General features: G+C 35.1%; 1 protein-coding gene across 1 annotated transcript in view; it reads left to right on the top strand.

Moving 5' to 3' along the window:
• USH2A (usherin) overlaps positions 1-19721 on the top strand; it is a 390339-nt gene that overhangs the window by 195059 nt on the left and 175559 nt on the right. Inside the window, exons 32-36 of the mRNA XM_055725922.1 lie at positions 1798-1957; positions 2443-2614; positions 7069-7216; positions 14536-14687; positions 18587-18749. Coding sequence (XP_055581897.1) covers positions 1798-1957; positions 2443-2614; positions 7069-7216; positions 14536-14687; positions 18587-18749 — 795 coding nt within the window. The remainder of the gene's footprint in view (positions 1-1797; positions 1958-2442; positions 2615-7068; positions 7217-14535; positions 14688-18586; positions 18750-19721) is intronic.

Here is a 19721-nt window from a genome sequence, read left to right as displayed (position 1 = left end):
TTCACTCTGCTAAGTGAAGTGCCACAATGCGGTTTCAACTTAGAAGAATATGTATTCACTGTTTACAGGGACATGAATTAAATAGGTGCCATGGATTGCTGTCATCTGTTCATTTTAGGATTGCTAAAAGAAAAAACCTTCTGGTCACTTGTTTGCCCACCAGAACACAGAGTATCTGATACTTGTCTCACAGACCTCCATCTCCATCTGTACTTTTTGTGGCTTCTCTAATGGCAGCTGCAAGGAACAAGGGATCCAGGAAGGTGTACACTAATGAGAGCAATGCAGTTGGTGCAGTATGTGGAGTTTACTTTCTCTGGTTGCTGAGCCAGCTTGAGCACCTGCTCTGGAGTGTGCGTTCCCCCTCTCACCCACATAAGCACTGCTTAACCCTGGTAGAATCAGCCCCATTATGTTGATTAAACATGTCACTGTGTTACAGGCATTCACTTGATTTTTTTTTTTTTTTTTTTTTTGGTTATGGCATTTTCTTTTAACTCACAGTTTGCCGTGTTCTCCATAGAACAATACCACTGAGTGATAGTGTGTTTTCAATAAAAATGCACGAGATTGTTCTCCCCTCATACAGAGTAAAGTAAATCAAAAGGAATTCTCTTCCAGCAGGGACTGGAGGCATTATATGAGGGGAAAACCAATGAGAAAGAAGTTGGGTCTACAACATTTCTGCTTTAATGATGCCTTTGTCAGTTGCAATTTTGAATTGGTGCTTACATATGGATTTGTACAAAATGATAGTTTGATACTATTTGGCTCTGAAAACACTAGTATTTGTTACCTCTTGCAAAAACGCAGAACTTTTCTGGCATACTAAAAATGTGTATCTATAACATATGCATTTTACTTGTATACCTTATATTGTTGCCAAAACCTCAATTGTAAATTCCTTCTTAAAGGATTTGCTCATTAAAATCTGTGATTTGTATTTTAATAAAAAAATGGAAAAGATTAGAAAATTATATCTGCATTACTCTCCTGTAATGTTTCTGATAAACATTCCTTTATTAGTATAGGGAAGAATATATGATGCTAAAGATCTTTTAGAGTACTTATTCAGCAAAGTTGCTACATTTTATTCCCCTTTTTTTGTGGTAATTGAAACTCAAGATAGCTTCATCGTAAAAAGACCTTTTTAACAGTCATTTTGTTATAGCATTAGACAGGTTTTCTTTATAGAAATGTATTTTACAAATGTTTGGTATTCATGCAGCTGAAGAGAAACAGGCAAAGAGAGAACAGACCATTATTAGTGGTGGCAACAATGAGTTTCCTTTGTGTTCGTGCTTATAGTGAAGTCTGCATGGAGTGAGTCATTGTATGTATTGATGCTTGACATTCATGTATCATACAGCACATTTTAAAAAAAACCCGCAACACCAAAACCAACAAACTGGCTGTGTTAATGAACCTGTACTTGTTTTTCAATTAATTTGATTTGATTTAATCATCTTAAAGTTGTTCATTTACTGCTGTAGAAAATTGATGTAGTATGTAGCACCTAAAAGGCTAACATTTTTGTTTTGGTAGTGTATGTTCTAGTGTAACTGTACTATATAATGCGGTCATCTCAACCAAAGTACATCTACACCTATTAGTAGTCAAAATCTGCAGTTATTAAAAAAACAGTACCTATTCACTCCTCTGGGACAAGGCTGAAACATTAAAGAGATACAGGTCCCTCTTCCTTTTGATTTTCTGAATTCACTACCCTCTGGAAGTTACAGAAAAACAAGGTAAAATGAATATACAAAGTAAATTCGTATTCCTTTTTTGCCCTAGATTTAGCAGTTTTTACGCCACACCAGTTTCTGCTCACTGCATGCACGCTTGCTGGCTGTACAAACAGTTCCCAGGTCACCTTGTTTACAGCACAGCTGCCACCATCTCACGTAGATGCCCCGGTCCTGACGGTTTTGGATTCTAGAACAATATATGTACAGTAAGTAAGGATTTCTTCTTTCCTGACAACACAATAGTGCATTGGTTTATTCAAGAATTCCAGTGAGTTCAATCAGGAGAAGGGTTTGTGACATAAAATTAAATTTATTATGATTAAATGCATAGAAGTGATTAGTTTAGTGGTTCTGTGAACCTTCTGATTATCACTTGCCAACTTAATTTCCATTTTGTCTTTACGCAATCAGTATAACCTACATATGGGCATAGCCTCTGCAAACTTCAGTGCAGGGAATGTTCTGGTGATATGCCCATTTTGTAGCCCCTGCTTTGTGTGCTGCTCTAATCTTTTATCTATTGAGTACAAATACTGCATTAGAGGTATCCTTAGATTTGTTTTCATGGTTACATAAGTATGTTTTCAAATTCTCAAAATAAACCCCACAAAGTTCCCTAAACAAAGCCTTACATTTTTCAGTATGGTCTGACTCTTTGCTGGTCTTAATCATATTTTGCTCTTATTTACAGATGGAAAGAACCTGTAGAAGTAAATGGAATCCTAGATCGCTATATAATTTATATTGCCAACAATGAGCAGAATTTTACAAAGTGGAACGTAATCTATAACAACACAGAACTTTTTCTGGATTTTACTATTCAGCAGCTTTTCCCTGGTACTGAATACCTCATAAAACTAGCTGTAAGTTGTAAAGATGTGTAGTAGAGGTGTAAAATGGTGAAAAATATTCTGTTTTTGTTAACATCTTAAATACTTAATCGTTCATGTATCCACTTGAACCTGTTCTTTCTGAAAGTGGATGAGCCTTCCTGAACAGCAGTATGTGTTTTGTTTCAAAACAGGCCCTCAAAAAATGTATGTAATTTAAGCACAGATTTTCTTCAAGGAGAAGTTGGATGATAACTGATAGAAAATTGACCAGAAATATAAGAAAGACTTTAAAAATATTTCCTGCCCCCAACTAACAAGAAAACAGTGAATGTATTTGAAAATGTTAGCCTTTCGTATTTTGTACCAAGATGATTTGTTCTTTCTTCGTAAAGTCTGTATGTAGAAGGAAATGGCAGGGAGGGAAAGAGTTCAGTGTAAAGTAGCAGTCTGTTTATTCAAAATACTTTTAAAAACCTTGCTGTTTTCATTGCATTTCTTTATCATTGGTTTTATTTTGTGATGAAATAGAACAGCTTCAGCTCACTAACAAACCTGAAAATATGTGCATGAAAGCATGGGATTGTCCCTTGTTTTAAGCACACTTCATTTTATAACAATACCTATATAAGGATATTTGCTTTGATAAATGCCATAGAAAAATATTCTGCTCTTGATTATGAATAAATTTACATTTATGTAGACTGGGTATGCATTCATTTTTTCTTAACATGCTCTTGAATGTTCTAAATATTATACCACAGAAAATAAACTACCTTCAGGTCATGACAAGGATCTGACTTGAACTTGAAAAAACAAGGATATTCAGTCTAATTAAAGCTTAGATTCATGTTGAAATTAATTCATTTGTGCCTAGATATTTCAGCATAGTAAATTGTATAGCATACAAAATAGCGCCATGTCCGAAACTAAGGCAGTACTTCAACAAGCATGTTATATGCCTTTATAAGCAAGCAGGGCAATCAAACAAATTTGTGCTGTCCTCCACTCTGCCAAAGCTCTTCTCTGCTCCTGCCCAACTCCTGTACACGGGGGAACAAGGAGAGACGATCAGGGGAGAATTAACAGCTAGAATCTGGGACTGCTTCTTTTGGTGGCTTTGCTTTGGGATATGTTAAAATAAGCAAGTGTTGTGTGGACTTTGTTTTTACTTCATCAAAGTGTACACCTTTTCTAGAAGTTACTGAATACATTTTTAGTATTCCTAAATTAATGTAGAAATTCTCATTTCTTTTGAGTTTTGTTTATTTAATATTTATATTGCATCAGTGGTAACTAGAAAGTAAGAAAAGATAATTTCTTCTGCTGATGAAGATAACCAGATTTACCTGGATAAGATGCAATGGTCTGTGATAGACAGGTTAGAAGATCTAAATGTCCTTGCAGCTTTGAAATTTGCAAGTCTAAAAGGGCATGAAATGCCCAGTATCTTTCAGGTGTGATAGGTTTCTTAAATCATTTGGACCATTGTATTTAAAACTTGTCAGACTAGTTTGAGAAGAATGTAATGTTAGAGATTTTCAAGTTATGAAGCTTAAATATAGCCTAATGTTATACTTGATGAAAGGAAGACAAAATAACAACAGCAAACACACCCCCCACCCCAAAACAAACCAACCACACCACACACACACCCCCCAAATCAAGCACATATATACCTGGAAAGAAATGTTAATATTTAGTGTTTAATATATAATTTGATCTGAAATTTGGTAAAACTTTTCAAGTAAAAGCAGCAATAGAATATCTTCAACAGTATAAACTTAACTAAATGTTTCCTTTTTTTTTTTTTTGTTAAAAAGAAGTATTTCTATCAGCTAGAACCTTTTTCTTTTCCTTGTTTCACAAGTAATAATAATTTTGGTTTGTATCCATGCAAAAACTAGTTTTGGTTTACGTGGGAAATAAGTTGAGTTAACAAAAGTAGCAGCTTTGATCACAGGAATCAGGATCCACATCGGAATTTGCAGCACCTCGCAGGCTGCTGGCTTTAACTTTTGTGTGACACGTTAATATAAGCACATTAAATAAAATTAAAAAAATGTTTGTCCTTGCATGCTGTTACCAATTTTCACAATTGATTACTGCCTTTAGTATGTAGCAATTGCATTCATAAATGAGAGCAACAGCTTTTAAAAGCAAATCTAATGTATCTTTCCAAAAGTCAGCTGGCGAGTTCTAAGATCATGTCTCTGTGGATTAGTGCAAAGGAACTTGCTTTTGCTCTGTTCATGCTCGAAGCTGGCTGGGTGTGAGCCACACCAATCTGAAAGCGAATGAAAAGCTGAAAGGCTGCATTTAGTAGCTGGGATGGCACATCCCTTTATATGACTTGACTGCTTTTGTGATTTACCTGTTAAACAAGTATCTCCTGAAGGCTGTGTTGTGTGGGTACGCTAGCTTAGGTGATAGCTGGAAAATCACTGTGTGGTCTTACATGGTTTGTATCTGTCCCTTGGCTGTCTACATGCTTTGGTATTTTTTCAAATTTTGCCTCAAATGTGTTTCTTGGTGATGTTCGGAATAGCACAATGGGGCTCAATTGAGGTGTAGGATTTCATAGCTTTGAGCATCACTGGATGTTATTGCCAGAGTCCCAGAGATGCCCAGTCCATTTGGATATACTGATCTAAAATCCCACTATTTAAAATACAGATGAGCTTTCTTTCACTAATTTTCATTAGAAGAGTCAGAAAATTTATACCCCACCAAGATTCAGAGATACAAAAATTAAACTTCACGAAATTCAAGGAATAAATGAATGGGAAAGCCCTTACCTTGAGTTACCGAGCCCCTTGAGTGAAAAAGCCCTCCACTGAGGAAGGCTTGGTGTGGTATTTGTTCAGCGAGGCAGAAAGGAATGTACAGTGAAGAGGCCTTACAGAGCTGTTCTTTTTGGCTTCTTTATGAAGCCAGTAGATGTGAAATCATTTGAAGAATAGCCTGCCTTTGCTGGAAGGATGATGTTCTTAAATCTCTTCCTTATCAAAATGCTAACAGTTGTTTGAGCATCCTTCTAAGCTGATTTTTTTTTTTTTCCTAAATGCTATCATGTTTAAAGTAAATGCCATTTTCACGTGTTCCCAAAACTGAGGCTGGATTCTTTTATCTTTATTTGATAGCCCAGACTGAACACAGGGAGTCATTCTGTAGTTGTGTTGGAAGTGCAATTTCCAGTGAAATCAAAACAATCTTGGTGTATAAAATAGCCTCTCATTTACAAACAGTTCTTATTTTTACCCATGGGGCTAGTATAGACTTTTGGAGCAGGGTAGGAAATATGTTGACTGCTCCCTGATTTGAAACACACTGGGAAATGGGAAATTGAAGTTAATCCTTTCAGATAAAATATACTATATTGAAAGAAACATTTTATTCCTGAAGAATTGGACAGCAAGGTTATTTTTCCTTTGTGTGCTGATGATCCAGAGCAGGCTACTTGTCCACTTCAGCACATGGGTTACTCTTAAAAACACAGGTGATCCCATAAGTTTTAATTAAGAGTATGTCTGAATCTGAATCTTTGCTGAATTCAGCTTTTGATTTATTGCTTAACAGTAAAATTAAAAATAAACAATAAACTAAACCAAAAATCTTTAAATCCAGTACAGAGTTGATGTATTCCTGTATAAATATATTTTTTTAACTTCTGTAAGAACGCCTGTCTCTTACTGATCTTAGTGCAAGTAATTGGAAAATGTGTACACTTAAGGACCATAGCTACATAGTCTTATATTTGTGCATGTAAAACTTTAATAGCCAGTTATATGGGGCAATATGCAAATTTTGTAACACATTGTATTGTTTCATAATCAAGCAAAATATAAAAATCCTGTAATCAATCTTTTCTTTTCTAGCAACTGAAATACAAATTATTTGAATGTTATCCATAAACATGTAATAACTGTTACATATTGATTTATAATAGAGTGGGTTTTCACTTTTTTAATTGCATCTGCACACCACGCTTCTGTGCTGTCATGAAGTGCAGGACTGTCTGAATGGCTGTTTTTTTCTCAATGATTATTCATCAAGATAACTTTTTAAGTGTGTTGCAGGTTTGTCAGTATATTCTATGTCTGGAACTTGTAAGAGCTTTTCAGTCAATTCCAGAAGAGTTTTGCACTGTAAACAATATATGTAGTACTGTCATTTTCTTTAGCTGCAGCTGCAAAAGCAGTGGAAATCTAATCGTGCTTATGACTCACAGTCAAATGAAAAATGCTGCACATCCAACAGTAGTACAATGTTTTAGCTAGATTATACCTGAAAGCTAAATACCATGAGTAGCACATCTTGTTATTTAAGAAAAGAAATAAATCTATGCTAAGAAAAAGTATCTTCCATGAAAAGCATAATTTACTAAGTTTAGATATGTAAAAATTATAAAACTTTACAAAAAATCATGGCTGAAATTATCGGTATTAGATTGAAATATGTTTATTTGTTTTGATTCATATTTTAAGGCTTGCACTGGAGGTGGATGTTCAGTAAGCGAAGCTAGCAGAGCTGTAACAGATGAGAGTACACCAGAAGGTGTTCCTGCTCCAAAAGCCCAGTCATATTCATCCGACTCCTTTAACATCTCATGGACTAAGCCTGAGTATCCGAATGGTAAGTGAACTCTTTTAGCCTCAAGTTAAAAAGATGATTAGTAAAGGTAAATTAATATTCTAAATGGCAGCTTATATGTGGTGCTTAATTTTTAATGATCATTTTAGCACATAAAATACCTGAGATAGTATCATTGTCTGCACTAGGAGATTGTGGGTTTCAGCCTATTGTACAGTTTCAGTGGCTCAAAAGTGCTCCCTTTTGATAGTTCTTGTGTACTGCATCTCATTGTTTAATGTTTTCCAGGACAACTGAGCTGAGGAATAGGCATTCTTGGAGAGTTTCAGTCTAGGGTGTTCATTTCACCCTCCAATTAAACATTAATTTCTTTTATTTAATTGCTATGTAATAATCATTAGATTTGTGTTCTACGTAGTTGTCCTGAAGGTGCACATTTCCATGGCTGTGGAAGTTAAATAATAAACTTTCTTTTGTTTAGAAATATTTTCCATTGTGAAATACCTACCTGTAAAACTTTTGGACATATTTTACATTTCTAATGGTATTGCATAGTATCATATGACCTCGGAATTCACCTTGATTTTGTTATCATGCACGTAACAGTTTAAATCACAGCAGAGGACGCTATGCAGAAATTGCTGAATTTAAAGCAACAGAAATTGTTTTCTTCATTAGCTTATCATATTGATATATATAAATTATTTTTCACAGTGGTTTCACATGAATTTACTTTTTCCCCTGCAAGTTTTTCCCTGCTTTCACTTGTGGTAGAGCACATCCTACCTGTACAACTTTATTACAAGGTGCTTTCAATGATTCCGCAAAAACTGCTGATTGTGAAGTTATATATATATGTAATATTCTATAAAGTCTTACATCAATTTAAGAAAGGAGTAAGAGTATGTCATCTGCTGTTAAAGAATTTATTTAATAATGGTTCTTTATGTGGGAGTCATATTGGAAGACTGCCTCCTAGCCCCTTAGAAACATTCTAACCCTGTTTCTAAAATCCCATCAGCATATGTGGCAAAAGCTTAGAGGAAGGCAAGAAGGAAGGAAAAAGGGGAGGGGGAAGGAGGGAAAAGGGGGGAAGGAAGGCTGGAAGGCCATGTGTGTAGCTTAGTGGATAAAGTCTGAATAATTTTCAGTGGGATGGGCATTTTTTACATGTAATAGTTCATGTCAGGATCTGATTCTGTTATCCTTGCATTGTGGGAAAAAAATCCAAATAGTTTAGAGCGTGGTTTAACTATTCAAATAAATATATATGTTTATGTACACATATCCACGGCATAGGATAAAGACCTATAGTTTGATAAATAAATTTTCACAAGCTTCTTTTAAAACAACTAGAAGTTGGGAATACATGACTAAATTTGCATGCTGTATCTTGTTAATAAAGAATTTACTATGTAGAGCTTGGCTCTCCTTTTAAATTTAATAAATAGCTTGTTAGGAAACAAATGAGGGTGGTGTTTCAGACTTAAGGAAGAGTGGCTGGAAAGCTGCCCAGGGGAAAAGGACCTGGGGGTGTTGGTCAACAGCCGGCTAAACACGAGCCAGCTGTGTGCCCAGGTGGCCAAGAAGGCCAACAGCATCCTGGCTTGTATCAGAAATACTGTGTCCAGCAGGACCAGGGCAGTGATCACCCCCCTGTACTCGGCACTGGTGAGGTCGCACCTCAAACGCTGGGTTCAGTTTTGGACCCCTCACTGCAAGGGCATTGAAGTGCTGGAGTGTGTACAAAGAAGGACAGCAAAGCTGGTGAAGGCTCTAGGGAGCAAGTCTTATGGGGAGCAGCTGAGGGAACTGGGGTTGTTTAGCCTGGAGAAAAGGAGGCTTGGGAGAGACCTTATCACTCTCTACAACTATCTGAAAGGAGGTTGTAGGGAGATGGGTCTCTTCTCCCAAGGGACAAGCAATAGGACAAGAGGAAACGGCCTCAAGTTGCTCCAGGGGAAGTTTAGATTGGATATTAGGAAACATTTTTTCACCAAAAGGGTGGTCGAGCATTGGACGAGGCTGCCCAGGGAAGTGGTAGAGTCCTCACCCCTGGAGGTATTTAAAAGATGTGTAGATGTGGCACTTAGAGACATGGTTTAGTGGTGGACTTGGCAGCACTAGGTTAATAACTGAACTCAACAATCTTAAAGGTCTTTTCCAGCCTAAATGATTCTACGCTTGTATGAAGTACAATATATAGCTTGTTAGGAAAGCTTTGAGTCTGAACTGGATGAACAACAGATGTGATAAAAATCAGGAAAACTTTATTAAGGAAATTATATTCTGTCCCTTGCGCTTCATCCATAGAAACTGAAAGTTTCAACAGCCTTGATGACAACACTGTTCATCTCTGCATTGGGGTTTTGAACGATGCATTTAATTACCCAATTTGCCATATAGCCTACTCCTCTGCAATCCTGTATACAACCTGTGTAGACCTCCTGTGTGTATTTCTCCACTTTAAAAATGTTCTTTGGTATTTTCACATCTTCTTACCATTTGAAGCCAATAGAGTATTTTTCCTTGTTACTGTTATTTTTTGGTAATATGTGGATGCCATGCATGTTGCTCGTAGAGGGTTTTCCTTACGATCAGAACTGATGGAAGGGATTCAGCAAAGTCAGCTGCTGCTGCCCTGCCTTGCAGGGAAAGGCTGCTGGTTTTCACCTGTGTGCTCTTGCTGAGTGGTTGAGTGAAGAAGTTGCTACCACATGAGTGCTTGGCAGCCAGAAGGGCATTAGGGGCGTGGGGACTTTGTTTTTTTACCATAGCATGCTCATACTTGCACAATGGTCGAGAAGGGATATGCAAATTTTCTCTCATTTTTCTTCTTTCTTTCCCCCATTTTTGGGGGAGTTTCAAAAAGATCATGTAACTGAATGGCACATTTTCCCATTCTCCTATTTCTTTCTTTCCAATTTCCCATTTCCATTCCTTTCCTTATTTCATAAAAATATATTTTTAAAAAGGCTCTAAAACTTTTCACTGAGCAACTGCTTAATCAGGAAAGCTTGCATTGTTCAGTGATTTTTTTGTTCATTCTCAGCATATCTTTTGGGCTGCCTAGTGGCCATGTCATTTATAATCGCTCTCTGTGTCAGTATTGTAAGATTGTATAGGAGGCTGAAAAATATCATAGTTGAGAAGACTGAAATATGATAAACAACAGGAAGAAGGAACTTTCTTTTTAAATTTTCTTACTTCAGCATTTTACTGATGTATTCTAATAGTCAGATAGAAGTTCTAATGTAGTAATATAGCTCTTTTTTTTTTTTTTTTTTTTCAAAAAGGTAGAAACTGTTTCCCATTTCTGACTTAATTGGTTGAAACTTGGTGAGTTTCAGTATCCCAGGTGCAACTAGTGCTTTTTGAAATTACTGAACTTGGCTTTTTTCAGATGGAAACCTCAGAATTGCCAGGATTTGCATATCATACATCATCACCCCCTTGGTAGATCTCTGGGGCCATTCCTCTCTCTCCTTCCTTCTTTCTTCTGATACTATATGACAGAAGTTACTGTTTATTTCCATGGGCTGGGGAAGCTTGTTAGCTGTTGCTGATGTTGAATGGGTGTGTAGGCTGACTGGGGGGTTGGACAGCACAGACTGTGCTATCGTCTCTTGATATATATGGTGTCCAGCTGCTTGCTACTAAACAGAGAAAGTGAAGGGGGATTAATATGCTATCCTCGAGGCCAAAGGTGGCAAATAGGATTAAAGGTTACTTGGCTTCTTCATAAGGATGGCTCAATGGGGGAAGTCAATGTTTGAGAAAAGGGACCATCTAGAAGTCAAAGGCTAATGTTATCCAAACATAGATATTGAATTTCTGGGCCCTAGTTTTGGTTGAATTTAAGGCTGTTTTATGTTATTTTGTGAAAAAAAATCCTTTCATAGAAAATGGGAAATGATAGACCTAATTCTTTATTGAAAGTTGCTTCAGAAATGTCCTTTATGTAGCAGATGTAAAAAAACCAACCAAAAAACCCCAAAAAAATAACAACACCCCCCCCAAAAAAAAACCCAACAAAAACCCCAAAAAACAACAAAACCCAAAGAGACATTTGGAAGATGGTATACTGCATATATTTATAATATGCACATTTTATTTTGTCTTATTTTCAAACCAACAATAACAAGGTTGATGGGATGTGGCCCAGAGGTATGCCACTTTAGAGCAGAACCCTGCTCTATTTCTATCACATACATGTCACATAAGCAGGTAGTGTAATACAAGCCATATTGACCATTTAGCTGAAGGCAAGATATGGAGAGGCTTGTGAAATGACATGTGGCATCAGATATTCTGTTTTGAGCCTTCACTGTTCTAGTGGCCTCAGTAAAGTATCGTGTATTCTTCAGAACATATCCATTACAGTCTTGCCATATAGCTTGAGGTCTGGCACTTTTAAAATCAGTTCATATAAAAAAAGTGATTTTATCTTTTTTCACCACTGAAAATTTTCCTTAGATGGTCACTTTTCAGAAACTTCACTTTTCTTGTATACAGGTAATAGATAAAATGAAGTCTTGAAAGGGACTGTATCTTCCCAGGCTATATGGAATCTGTATGGGAAATATTAGGTATAGGAAAAACTGATTTATAGAATTATTCAGTGAACTAATCCAGTACTTGTTCCTGCAAATCCTTGTGCTTGTGAGAGGCGACTTCTGTTTGTAGTCAGTGAAACTGATGTAGGTAAAAGTATGTTTGCTTAAGATTTGACCTCTAGATTGTACCTTAAAAGTAAAGTGCTTGTAGCATTTTAGATTCAAAACCTCTTTTCATCTTTAATGTCTGGAATATCATTGACAGATCATATGGCCTTACCCAGGGAGGGGAGAGGAGGAAGGAAAAGGCAACTTCTGTTTAAACTTCATTTACGTTGTTGGATTTCTTTTCAAAAGTGAAATGTAATTGTACTATAGTCAATAGAGATTTTTGTTTTCAATGAAAACAAGATTTGCTCTGGCTACCTAGACTTACTAATCATGAAGAAATGGTCACCATGAAAAGATGCAGAGTGTCACTCATGAAGCTTTGTAAATCACAAAAAAGTGCTATACTCTTCAATATTTCGTGGATGGTAAACTTCAGGAATATCTAGCATGTCTTCAGAAGTACGTAAACTTTGGTCCAACTTGAACTTCTCTGTGTGCTTTGGAAACATATACTGGTGAAATAGAGAGACTAAGTTATTTATCCCTGGCTAAAAGAATTATTGCCTAATTTATAAAAAATACTTTACATATCAAAGTCAGACACTAGCCCTTTTGTTCTGAAATGTACCTTTTTCTTTCCTTTTGTTCTGTAATTTTCTCCATAGGAGTCATATAAGGCATAAGTAAAAATGGAACAGCTTATTAGAGATTATTGTTCTCTGACAGTACTGGGAGGACTAAGAAAAGCTCACAGCATTGACCACAAGCATAGTGTAGATGCTGCATAGTGCTGTGGTTTTAGGAACACTTTAAAATAACAGTGTAGTCAATTAATACTGAGTTACAGTGCAGATCCCATAGAGGTACGTGAGACACCCACGTTAGTATCAAAGATCTCATTATGATTCATGCTGTTACCATAAATATCAAAGGAATTAATAATGATTTGTCAATTACTGTAAAGGGTTAGTGCTACTGGTATAGGTACTTTAAGTATTTGAGTCTTGTCTTTTTTCCCTGTAAAACACATCCTTAATGCCAGCATTCACTTTTTCTGAGATAATATTTTTTAATATACATATATAATTTGTTTATTTAATGTAGGGCAAATATCAACCATTAATGCCCTTGCTTTACAAGCAACTAGACATGGAACCCCAAGTGATTTTTGCTTTAGGAAGCCTGTCAAACGTGGTAGGATTGATAGTGTGAGATTTACCAGGACTTCCTCCGGCACACACGTCACTGCTGTCTGACTTGAGTTTAGCCTCTCACTTTTCTGGAAGAGAAAAGAATCAAGGAGTCTGTGAATCTCTTCACCATACTCAGCTCTGCATTGCTTTAGCATATAAATCTTTTGAAGTATAACTCTTCAAAGCTCAGCTGAAACAGTTGTGTATACACATTTATTTACGAAGCATTTCTCCATTCAGCAGAGGGGAAAAACTTTTCTCAATTTCAAACAAAATCTTCCTCAATGTACTTTCAAGCAATTCAGTTTTAAGGGAAGAAAGGATGAACTGAACTGTATTTTTACAATACAAATATGTTGTTTATAACGGAAAGATTAGAAGGCATCCTCTGAACTGAACTCACTTTTAATGAATCCAATAGCTTTGCATTTATTGGTCTTAAGATTTCACACTTAAATAGCTTTCAAAAAAGGAGAATATTCAGAAGTGAGAAAGGTGGAGGAACAGTCCTGAGAAAAAGGATTCCTGTGCAAGATCAACTTCCACAGTCTAAGCAAATCTGTAAAATTCAGCCTTTAGATGATTAAATTCAAAACATTGTTTATGTGTAAGTCTGTACAGGATTCATGCTATCCTGTCATGCACCTTTGGAAGAACAGAGATTTAGATTTCCTTATAAATGACCCAAGCAATCACCTGCAATTTTTGAGCTAGATTTAGCCAGCTACACCAGAAGGAATGTTGTCTTTTCTGTCTAAGAATCTTGCAAATAAAAACATATTTGCAAATATGTTTTCTTTCTTTGAATTGAGTAGGTCAGGAATAGTTCAGGAATTTTTCTACAGCATACTGAGAAGGAAACAGCCGTCCATACTGTTTTGTGGTTTTGTTTAGAACAGTGGGTAAAACTTTTCCAAAAAACCCCAACCAACCCAAATTAATGAGGTATCTGGTTTGCTGGCAAAATGCAGAAAATGTAAGAGAATTAAGAATGAGTATCAATAAGGTGTTTTCTGTGACAAGATTATTTGTTACCTATTTTTTGTAGTTATAGAACTGGCCTGAGTTGTCCATCGAAGTTTCAATTATATTGTAGATCACTAATTTTCTTCTGATTCTAAAGCTGTTAAGATGTGAGATGTTTTTGTGTGTCTTTCCAGTTCTTGTTTTGATAGCCAAATGCAGAGTAGGCTGTGAAATAGAATTGCCTTAGTTTTCCTGATTCCAGGATGATCTTAAGTACTATTCAGAAACAACTTTGTTAATGGGTAATTTTTGGAACAGTGTAAATTGTTTTCAAAAGGTGCAATCCACTTGCAAGGTTTTCAACAGTTAAAGATGGGAGAGCATGTTTCTTCTAGGTGTTGTATACACAGTCCTGCTAAACACTTACTGGCTTAACTGTAAACTGAAATACTGATACTACTAATCTTATGTATTTTTTCTTCTAAACTCTGTAGCTCTTTAGATATTGAGTGACTGCTATCACATTATTTTATAGGTATTATTACTAGCTATGGATTGTATATGGATGGCATTCTGATGCAAAATTCATCACAGCTAAGTTGTTATGCTTATGGACTTGCTCCTTGGAGTCTGCATTCCTTCAGAGTCCAGGCATGTACTGCAAAAGGTTGTGCTTTGGGTCCATTGGTGAGTACCTTAATTTGCATTCTGGGAGTGTAATAAATGTCAGATGACAGTGAATATCAGAGTAAATGGTGATGATTCACTCTGGTCAGTACTAACCCATCTGGCAAAATGTGACATTTAAAAAGAAATCCTGTTTAAAAGCTGCTAAAGATTTGATAGGTCATTGTTAGGCACTATGACAAAGTAGAACATAGGTACAGTGAAGAAAGGCAGAATTTGAAGCTGAAACACACATTATTGAAATTAAATAGAGTTAATATGTTTGAAAGGTGCAGATGTGCTTTAGCCAGATTTATAAGGACGTATATAAAGAAAGAGTTACTGTTCCAGTAATGAGCAAATTTCTAGCTGCCTGACTGAAAGGACTGACATTAATTTGAGAATTGCAGAAGTCAGAGTGGCAACAGGAGCAAGGAAAATATGGTGATTCGTAAATATCTTTTGAATGCAAGTATGTGATCGAAATATTATACTGGACATATTTTAACAGTCTTGTTCAACACCCCATTTTTTCATGATTTGAGAATACAGGAATATTAAATTTGACATGTGAAAAAGAATCCTTCTGAGGCTTCTTTATTTTGTTAAAGGTTTTTAGATATATAGCTGAACTGATAAATCCAGTATAATTTCATAGTACTGTAGCCGATGAATAACTGGAATAATATCTGCTGTGCTTGGTTTTGTTTTCAAACATTACTGAGAAAGAAACCTGTGATAATTCTGAGATATTTTTTTGTTTAATTTGGCTTTGCATACACTCTTAATTTTGCTAACAAGAAAAGAAAGACAAAAAGGAAAAAAGGAAGATTTAAGAGTTTTTCATGTTGTTCTCTTTATTTTTCCATCATAACTTATAATACCATATTTTGTGCTGTGGAAAGAACCTCCAGGTTTTATTTTTTATGATATAATTAGTTAGTCACATTTCCAATATTCTTTCCAAGATTGCTTTCCTTCAAATGCTGGGAACATTGTCTATCTGTAGAAGACTAAACTTTATAACCATTAAACATTTTATAGCTTGCTCTGCTTTGAAGGATATTTACTCTTAAAAGCTTGAATGGCTTTTTGCCAGTTTTTCTTGTACATTTTTTACAGCTTCGCATATACCCCAAAAGAAAACCTTGTTTTAAGGCATTCGATGTGCAATAGCCTAATCCATTGTGTTAGTAGTGATGTTTAAGGCAAGTCGTTACCAGACTTTGCATGCAGATGAAATATGTATGTTTTCAGTACTTCTGTCCTATCAAATAGGCAGCAAAAGTACAGAACAGAATGGCAGTAGTTAGGGTTTTAAGAATATTTTTAGTAGCCTTTTTCCACATCGCCGCTGAACTACAGACTAATAACCTGACTTTTAAAACAATTCAAAGTAGGGGTCGCTGTAGCTGATACTCATCTGCATCCCATGATCAGTACGCAAACTGTTTTCCAAAGCCAGTGATCCATCTCTAATCACAGGAATTGAAGTACAACATCTTTATTTAGGCTCACCTAAGTGCTGCCAGGAAGTTAAAGCACTGCATCTTCATTTTATTTTTTGAAAGATTTTTGTATCAAGTATAGAATAAATCCCACACTTAAAAAAAAAAAAAAAAAAAAGAAAAGGAAATGTTTTGCCTCTACTCTAAATAGTATGTGAAACATCTCCCAGCAGTAAACTGATATGCTTCCAGCTATTTTTGTTGCTGATCTTGTGCTTAATGTGCCCTAAGTGATGAACGAATGCTGTATGACTATTCTAAATATAGGATTTCTCCAGCTTATGTTTTTGAAGGTGGCTCTGAAGATCTTAATCAATTATGAGAGCATTAGCAGGTTTTCAGTAATATTTTTATTTGGGACAGATAGTTTTTGTTTAACTTCTTTTTCCCAGTGACTATGATTTATTTTCAAGTGAAATGCAAATTGGTAACATGTAAATTAAGAAATGCTAAATTTTAATCTCTTCTTAGTAAAGCGAAAATATTGCTTTTGTGTCTATTCCAATTGATTTTTGTTGCTTAAAAAGGAATAAAAATATGTTTTTTCAAGAAATAGTGTAACTTCTAATAGATTTTTTTTTTTAGAGGAATTCAGGAGATCTGAAATTCTACCGGTTTTGAAATGTTACTCTTGTAAATACCTTGTAAATAAATGGAAATGGTCAACACTGAATATTTGTCATCTAAACCAACTGTTATTAAATTTAAATTTCAGGTTTTTAGCTTATGTGTATATTAGGACTTTTTTTTTTTTTTAACTTAGTTGTATGACAACATTTTCCCAATACTAATATCATTCCTATTTTTGATTGTGTTACTTATATGATAGCATAGTATTTTTTATTATTAATAAACACATCTGAAAATATCACAGATTTGTGTACAAAATAACATTTAGAAAAACGGCTATGAAACAAGTTTTCTGTGCTATGTGTTTATTTACAGAATGTACATTTACAGAAAATATTATTTTCAAAATACACTGCAGAGGTGTAGCTGTAGAGAATAGTACATGTACTGATTCTAAACAGTGTTTTAATACTTTTTATACTCAAAAGAATAGCAGATCATAAAAGAAGGCTAGAGACACAATACTGCTGTTGCAGCTGTTTAGCATGTGGTATCGATTGCTACAAATCTGTACTGTTTTAAGAATATTTTAATTCTCTTCTGTAGGAAAAATAGTTGGTGTTCACTTCTCCATTTTTCTGATGTGGTGAGATCAGAGTATCTGCATTTAGCAGCAAAACTACAGGAATTTATTTTAGTTTAGAAAGCATGGTTTAGTCAAATTCTTCCATAAGGATGGTTTTGACTGAAAAATCCAAATAATCAATGTGGCACTGATCCAAAAAATCCATGAAGCATTTGTTTATCTTTAAGCATGTACTTTGTTGGCTTTACTGCAACTGCTCACCTATTTTAAATATAAGGGTGTATGAATATAGAAGCATGTGTACCTATACTGATGCACATCAGTGCCTGGCACTTGTAAACAATGAGCTTTCCAAATTTTACATTATAAAAACTAAAACATTCATGTTTCAAGGACAGAGAAATACGTCTAGTTATTTTGATGACAGAGCAGGTGTGGCAGATTTAAAAATAGCGTTTATTAGCACTCCCATGAACTGGCTGCTGTGAAGCACTTAGAAAGGTGTGAAACCATCTTATACGTTAGAAAACACCAAATAAATAATGTATGACAAACAAACTTGTTGCCATAAATAATGTAATAGCAAATTATTTTGTTCCATAGCACTGAATGTTTACTACAAGTTGTGAAATTTAAATACTAAATTCCTATAATATTGAATGAATATTTATTTATTTATATTTACAAATCTTTCATATTCACTATGTTTTCCAGCTCTTTTATCATATTTTGATTTTTCTTAAATATCTACTTTTCATTGCAACTTAAATTTGTTAGGTGAATTTAGAAGTTAGCTCAGGGAGCAACCAATATTCCACAAAGGATATTCTTTCCTCTATCAAATATCTATAGTAATCTATTACAGTATTTAAATGCATGTTCCTTACAGTTGTCTTTTAAAATGCAGAAACTGAAAAATCTGTGATCTTCTATTACTGCTTCCTCCCCTAGTGCTGAGAACATCCATCCACATGAGTTGCAATGGTGTTTTCAAGAAATGAATCTTTCGTTCTTTTCCAGTATTTATTTTCCGTTCCTTACAGGGATCTCTGTATAAAGTATGTTAGTTGCTGGATAGCTTCAAACAAATGTAGATGAAAGTAAAATGCTTAAAAACTAGGACACTTGCAGTGTTAATTTTTTTTTTTTTTTTCCTGAAGAAATAACTTTTCTTACAATTTTGCATTTGTCATTCCTTCTCTGTTTGTAAGCTATGGGAGCAAACCTTGATCTTGATCTCATGGTTGAACTTACAGGTAGAAGCTCGGACCATGGAAGCTTCCCCCGAGGGGCCAGTTGATATATTTGCTACTGTTGGTGGGTCCAGAGAAGTTCAATTAAAATGGCTCACCCCAAATAAACCTAATGGAAAACTGACCTACACAGTCCTTGTCACTGGTCTCTTCTATGCTGATCAAGGTACTTTTTTTTTTTTTTTTCCTTTATAGTAAGTCTAATGATGACATTGGTATTCCATTTTAGATTTTTTAAAATTCCTTTAGCACTAAATTTTTTGGCTTTTTTTGCCAGTCCATTGATTATTTTATTATTATCAATTTTATTCTTTAAGAACTGCCCCTTTGATTTATGGTGCTTTACATTTGTACAAACACATAAATTGGCAAATAAAGATAAGCCCTCTGCACTCATTTAGTCTCTAGATATACACATGGAGTCTTATCTCACAACCTTCACTCAGATAAGGAAGCTGTACTCACAAAATTTCAGTTGGTTTGCTTATATAAGTGGGAGCCATTCATGTGAACTGTTCATAATATGGTTGATCGTGGGTATATTTGAAATTTATATAAGCTGCTGTAAAGAAGTACGGTTTGCAAACAGCCAGCTACCTAAAATGTATGCAATGAGATAAGGTATTTATTCCTAAAACAAAGGAAGGAAGAGAAAACCACCTCTTTCTATAAAACAGACTCATCATACGATACAAAAGCCTGAAAAGTAACAGTTATCTGTCAAACCTTATTGTCGTGGGCTGCTGTTTTGTTTCCACTGGTTTATGTTGTGGGCTTTTTGGATTATTGTTTTGGGGTTTTTTTGGGTTTTTTTCTCTCTTTTAAACCTAAACATAGCAATGTGGTCTTGGGTGAAAATGTTGCTACATCACAGCAGTTAGAGTTAGACAGTGGTTATCCTAGTATAAAAGATTATACAAGGCACTAAAGAATGCAAATGCACATTTTTTCCAAATGTATTACACAAAGTGCATGTTTTTCTGTTGAAAGTAAAATGCTGTGTCCTCTAATTACTATAAAATTGTAAAATACTTGGGCAGTGAACGAAAATGAATGTTCAAAAATCGCATGTGAGCATTTAATATGTCAGTTTGAGCTATTAAGTATGTTCTAAGTTATAATAAATTATATAATATTG

The sequence above is a fragment of the Falco cherrug genome, chromosome 13 (genome assembly GCF_023634085.1).
Source record: "Falco cherrug isolate bFalChe1 chromosome 13, bFalChe1.pri, whole genome shotgun sequence".
Taxonomy (NCBI): Eukaryota; Metazoa; Chordata; class Aves; order Falconiformes; family Falconidae; genus Falco; species Falco cherrug.
This window is presented reverse-complemented; position numbering and strand designations above follow the sequence as displayed.